Source organism: Haemaphysalis longicornis, unplaced genomic scaffold, assembly GCF_048455015.1.
Source record: "Haemaphysalis longicornis isolate Haplotype H1 unplaced genomic scaffold, Haemaphysalis longicornis Haplotype H1 scaffold_5, whole genome shotgun sequence".
NCBI lineage: Eukaryota > Metazoa > Arthropoda > Arachnida > Ixodida > Ixodidae > Haemaphysalis > Haemaphysalis longicornis.
The window spans coordinates 2,099,586-2,106,376 of NW_027526385.1; the positions used below are offsets into that span (position 1 = coordinate 2,099,586).

Consider the following 6,791-nt stretch of genomic DNA (forward strand, 5'->3'; position numbering starts at 1 on the left):
GCGCTACTGCACGGCTCGCCGACCTTCCGCGACCGAGTCAGTCGGCCTAACGTTTAGTCCGCCGGCCGCCGACGGGTCGTCGCAATTCATTCGATCAGTTGAAACTAATCCACAACACGTTTGGGAATGGAAGAATGTGCCTTTCTTTACTTCATTAGTTTGTACACTGTATCTAGCTCCAAGTCAAGGTCACTTCACACAAGCGCTGCACAAGCGCACATGCGACGCTTCGCTGACTGGTACGCCAGTAGGAAAATATAAGGCCTCTTGAAGGGGGAGAATTGAGTCAGCGAAGTCAATATAGGTACTAAGGAAATAAAATCAACTGATATTTTTACCGCACAGCGTAAAACTAGGGTGCGGGAAGCACTTTTTTGCGCTGGGCGAACAAGCACAGCGGTCAGCAGCACGACTACGCATCTGCGAACGCTTTTCCGTCTACGAAATGCAATTGCTAGACGTGAGCTATTGTGGAAACTCGGGGGACGATTACTGCACGAGCGCAATACAACAAATAGTCACCTAAGCTGCTTGAAATACTAAAACTAAATAAAAGTGTAAACTGGTTATACATTATATAGCTTATATTTCCGTGTTAGGCATCGCCCGCTCGTAGGCTCGTAGTTAGTTGTCTGGAGCGCTAGGTATGTCACCCGGAGTGTTTTGCCAGTCACAAGTTCGAATCCCCGCGGGTTCATGCTTTTTTTTTTTTTTATAAGTTCACTTTTTCGTTTTTCGCCGATGTTTTCTATACTGGGTTCACCTTTTTTTGGGCCGCAACGTTCATTGCTCCACGAACTAGTCCACAGAACTCGCGCAGGCTGGCACTGGTGCGCTAGCGAGTTCTCGTTGGCGTGCTGTTGCCATAAGCACCGACTGCTTGCGGGCAGTGGGCACAGGCCAGAATCAACAGACCCTTGGACTGGTGCGAACACGCTTTTTACGATACAGGCATGAGTGAGGCAAGCTCCAAATATGGGGGAAAAGTGCATGCATTTGTGCGTCTGCGGGGACGCAGAGGGCGTCCATGCACTGCGTAGGGCTCAGCTAATGAATGCTACGATTCCAAGCCATCCTGGGAGGCTTATCTAATGCATTTTACAGCCGACAACATGGCAGAAGCGCGGTACTACGATTACTGTGATATCGAGAATGCCCATCCAACGATGCCATCGGATGTCAAACATGTTGTTTTACAGAACCGAAACCGAAACTTGTTTGATTGCTAACCTTGGGCATCGTCCAATCACGGTGCCCCCTCCTCCCAACGTCACAGCTTAGCAAACCGCGCATGGTAGTTTTTCTTCTTTCGCGCTTTGTAAAATAATTACTGATTAGTCGACCGGATAAACGATGAAAGGTGTGCTAATTTGAGCCAGTCTACGCAGTGCAAGCAAAAACGGGAGCTTGACAAATTCACTTCAGTGTCCCTTTAAGTCACAATGCTCGAGGCCAAAACCAGTAGGGCCCCCCTGGGCCAGATCCTTTTGCTGTGTTCTATCACAAGAAACTACACTAGGACTACAAGACTTAATTTCAATTTTGCCAGCCTAAAAGCAGAACAATTCACCGCTCTTTCTCACATTCACCCAAGTTGCAGTGTCCAGAGGTTAAGCCAGCCCACTCGTGCACACACACCCGCACCTCAGTCCTACACGCCAAGCCAACTGGCCTGCAACAGGGGTCGCAGGGCCCAATGGCAGCACAATTCACGACCAGGTTGCAGCAATGTGCAACCTACAGCTGTAGCTACAGCCCCAGCACACAGGCTGCTTCCATGTACTGATGCCTATGACCAATCACAAGAGAAAATAATGGCCACCCTCTGAACACCCAACACACTTTTCTTGTAAACGGGCAAGTTCATAAATTTCCTCCTCCTGAAATTCCGCAACCCCCTTCCTGCCCGACAACTCAGTCCACAGCCTCACCCATGATGATATGGCCTGCAGTGCCTTTTAGGCATGCTGCAAGTCTCTCCGTTTCCTCGGGGTTGTCGTCAACGAGAAAGGAGTGTCACCAGACCCAGACAACGTCAAGGCGATCCAAAGTCTCCCGCCGCCAACGGATAGTACCAGCGGAGTACGCAGGCTAGTGGGTATGGTCAATCATGTTGGTCACTTCCTTCCGCACCTCGCAAGTGTGACTGCGCCCATCTGAGCTTTAGTTAACAAAAACAATCACTTGAACTGGGGTGTGGATCAAGATACAGTGTTTACGAAGGTCAAGGAGATGCTCAGCTCATACTGTTGCATAGCTCTATATGACCTGTCATTTCCAACCATGGTCTCGGTGGATGCAAGTTCTATGGTATCGGCACCGTGCTTCTCCAAAGTCAACCCTGCGGTGCTTGCCGCACTGTCGCCTTCACTTCGAGATCTTTCACTCCAACAGAAGCCCACTACAGCCAGACAGAGAAGGAGACACTGGCGATAATATCGGCTATAACGCGGTTCGACCAGTACCTGCGTGGTCTCTTCTTCACGTGGAGTCTCACCATCAACCCCTTGTAGCTCTTCTCGGACATAAAGACCTCGATCAGCTGCCACCAAGGATTCAGCGCATGTGCATAAAGTTGATGCGTTACCAATTTCAAGTAAAGTATGTGCCGGGGAAGTTGCTGGCAGCTACAGACACGCTGTCCAGAGCTCCCTGCGATACCGCTCCCCCCAAATTAGTAAACGCTGCTGAACTCTGTATTGGGGATGTCTACAAAGGCTTCTCAGCACCATAGCAAGCCGCCTTGAAGAGATTCGACAAGCGCAGCTCAACGACGAGTAATGCCTCGCAGTCAGTGGTTTCACAGAAAGGGCTGGCCAGACAAAAGCAAGGTTCCAGTTCACCTCATGCCATTTTGGAAGGAAAGGGCAAGATTGAGTACTTTCAATGGAATTATACTCTTGGACCGCCGCCTAGTGATCCCTCGGGCACTGCGAGCCAATTTGCTGGCCCTCCTTTATGACGGACATCAAGGACTTCGCCAGTGCGAGGAACGAGAGAGAAAGTGTCTGGTGGCCTGGGTGCAACATGCACATTGAACATATAGTTACAAGCTGCAAACAGTGCGCAACCAACAGAGAGGTGAACCCGAACCACTCACACCTACAGCGACACCGGATCGTCCGTGTGAACATCTTGCAATCGACCTCACTTCCACGACTGGCGTAGCAGTAATAAATGCGGTCAAGAGTTACTTCGCACGGCACGGGATCCCTGATGTCGTTCGGAAAGACAATGGACCTCAATTTTCATCAAACAAGTTTGCTAAGTTTGCTCAAACATACTATTTTCGCCATGAAACCAGCAGCCCGCGACACCCGCAAAGAAATGGGGAGGCGGAACGCATGGTACGGACGGTAAAGAACCTTCTGGAAAAAAGCGATGACCCGTACCTGGCACTCCTGTCCTATCGTGATAGACCGGGACCATCCAGATTTTCCCCAGCCCAGCTTCTTATGGGACACAATCTTCAGACACGACTTCCGAGTTTTCAAGAACGCCTGAGTCCCATCGGGGGTTCAAGGATAGGGATGCTGCCTATAGAGCCCAACAAGCCAAGGCATTCAACTCGTGACACCGCGCTAGTCCGTTGCCGCCTTTAACAACAGGTGACCATGTATGGGTGAAGGACCTAAACTGCCCGGCTACACTCCTCAGCCCCGCTCAAAGGCCTCGCTAATTCATGGTTCAAACACCAAGGGGCGCCGTGCAAAGAAACCGCTGCCACTTGGTACAGTTCCAGCCCAACGCGACGCAGGACTCGGCGTCACACGAGGGAGAAGAGTGGACGGGACACGAGGAAGAAGAGAGTACGAGGAGATCATCGCCAACTTCTGGGACAGTTTCTGTTCCTGGTTAGGCGCAGTCTCCAGGCAGCTGTCCCACGAGATCTGGCCGACTGGTCCGGCCCCCACAAAGACTGAATTCCGAGCGTTTAGTCTGAGAGGGGAGATGTAGGGGCTGCTGGCCACTCTGACACGTGTGAGCGACAGCGCGAGAGCACCCGACGTGGAGCGCGTGCTCCGAGGCAGTCGGGAATAAAGAGTTCCATTATTGCTGCTGAACGAGTCGGTCGTCTCTCTCGTGGGCTCCGAACATGATGTAATACGCACCAGCACTAAAAACATTTTCATCAGCATGTTAACTGCCCGTTATCATTCAAGTGATGCGATCAGATGGAACTAGGGGCCTTACCACAGTCATAGTCACGTGTCCTATGTCCTAGCAATGGTTTGGGTCGGCCGTCGCCAATCGCACAAACAAGATGAAAAGTTGCCGGAAAGCAGCTAGTCGCCACTGCTGCACGTGTTTGCCTTAATACCGTTACAAGAAGACGAAGAAGGCCGCAGTAGGGCATGCGGCTGTGGGCCCGACGATCAACGACGAAGAAGCTGCAAGTGGGGCATGCAACCTGGGCGAACGCTCTGTAACGGCAGTCTTGTAAATAATGTAAATAGGCCATCGCATCCTGAAAATAGATCGCTTTATCATCAACCATGGTTCGCGTCATCTGTTCTACCGCCACGTAACAATATCTCCATTATTTGTTCCAAGTTTGCAACAAAATTAGTATCATTGTTATCAGGACAAAAGAGTCTTTTTAATGAACCAAACTTGTATTTTGTCTCCACGGATCATTTAACAACCAAGTCTCGAGGCTTTTTTCTTCTGCCTGCTTCCGCTGTTCACTTCAAGCAGCAGTCATCACTGCAAGTCGACATAATATGCGTAGAGACCCCAAGAAGCTTCAAGAAGCTGGCTGATTGGGACAATGTGCCAATGGGGTTTTTAGCCCCCCTTCTTACGTCCACACATCTCAAACGAGAACAACACATGGATTCTGCTGCAGTGCACAGAAATTTCACCAACTTACTTCCTACAGTGAATGAACCAATCTTACATTAGACAAAACAGTGCATGTGTAAATGAACAAACACAACAGTGTGACCATCAACTAGGAATGATGAAAGAACCCAGCTGGCTATATATTATTGGCCCCGACTGAAGAAAGCAAGTAATCAAAAACTGAACATTTTTGAAAGAACAGGTTAGTTTCGAATGGGAGATGTAGTATAACAGAAAAAAACTCATCAATCATGCTTTCCCCCAAAGGGTACACTTTTGGACAGCATGCTAGACTGCATGACCGGAGGAATCAAGCCACAGAGCAAAAAATTTTTAGAGGAGCATTTGTAAGCAACGGTAACAGGAAGCGCAGCTTCACACATTCTTCCTTTCAGAATGCCCCCGTCCCTCGCACAGTAGTGCCTTTGGCAGTGTTAACAACCTTGCTGAAAATCTAACGAAAAAAAACTATGCAGGACAGGTATGCCCAAAAGCCCGCCTCGACAACCTTCAACAATGCGGAGAAAGGTGCAGTTTCAAGGCAGAACGTGAAGGTTCCCATGTCGTCCGTGCCCTGCAGCCAACCCCAGCTGAAACAAGTGACGGCTGCCGTCAAGCCTGCCGCTCTTGACAAGAGCGCACGCAGAAAACACGGGAAATACCTGTACAGCCCAAGTGACAAGCCTGGGCTGTCTGCAAACTTTCGCCCAACTGTGGCGTCATTTTTTTTTTTTTTTTTTACAGCTGTCAATCTTACTTCTGCACACAAATCATTGTCATTGCATTAGATGGGAAAGTGCCCATGAGCATTCGGAAAGCACTGGTGTGCAGTCACTACTTATTCCTTCTTGTCTACCACACGTCCCCCGATTGGACTTTTTCCGTCGGACAACTAAGCAAAGAACCTAACGAACAGATCAGGCCGTGCATGTTGCACCGGTTTTACGCGACTGGTTTCAGGGGCTGCAACAAGGACCACAATGCTGCTCCAAGCTGTGTAGCTACGTATTCGTGTCACTTTATAAACACCATTGTGAACTTTTTTTTTCCCCTGTGTATATACTTGCAGGGCAGTCGTCGACATGACGTCTACACCAGGTGTTCGTATTACATAACTTGCTTTCAATACGCTTTTTTTTTTTTCGCAAACAGGTTTGGAAGATACACGTTATGCCAAACAAACGCAGATAAAATTCTCACAATAACAGAGCAGCAAGCGTTTTCTGGGTGACTGCGTGATTTCAACAGCGCGTAAACGTAGAACTGACATGAGAACGGCGCATGACTGCTGCGGCGATTAGCTAGCAATCCAGCACCTTGTTGGTATCACCTCTGCGGCCAGGTTCAATACTGCAACTACGATTTTGGCACACAAAAAAATAAAACTTGTAGGCTGCGGCAGCTTCGGTTGTTAGTAAGAGAACAAGATTCTGTGCGCGGAACGGCTGATGCCGGTATTGCTAGGACGCGGAGGTGCCAGGGACAAAACACATTTACAAGTTCCGCATACCACTTACAACAGTCGAAGCTAGGAAGTTCGAAGCCCCACATGCCGCGGTGACGACATTTAGGGCATTCCATATTCGCAGCTGAGCAATTTTCCAAAAGGAAACTGCCGAGTTCGAGCGCCCAGCGCAGCGCTCACGGCGCGCCGGTCAGCGACGGATTATTGCAAAGACATCGGCCACACCGTCCGCAGAAGTTCAGTAGCCTGTCAAGACGCGATTTTGATAAAAATTTTGCAGAAAGCCGTTGGCAATGGTCATAGAACTCACCCAAGAGAGTGTCAAGCGAGCTGTCGTCGTCCATCTTGAGATAGACGGATTGGTTGACGCAGGATCGGATATTGGATTGGCTTGGTGAGTTTACACTCAACGGCTTCGAAAAACTTTAGAATACTTCAGGAGTGATCCTTTCGATTTTAGTCTCCGCAACCACGGGAAATC

General features: G+C 49.4%; 1 protein-coding gene across 3 annotated transcripts in view; it reads right to left on the reverse strand.

The window, feature by feature from the left end:
• Positions 1-6,777, reverse strand: part of Gga (ADP-ribosylation factor-binding protein Gga) — a 62,712-nt gene extending 55,935 nt beyond the window's left edge. For all 3 annotated transcript variants that reach the window (XM_077669758.1, XM_077669757.1, XM_077669759.1), the window contains exon 1: positions 6,621-6,777. In XM_077669758.1, coding sequence (XP_077525884.1) covers positions 6,621-6,654 — 34 coding nt within the window. In that variant the 5' untranslated portion in view covers positions 6,655-6,777. The remainder of the gene's footprint in view (positions 1-6,620) is intronic.
• Between the last annotated feature and the right edge of the window lie 14 nt (positions 6,778-6,791).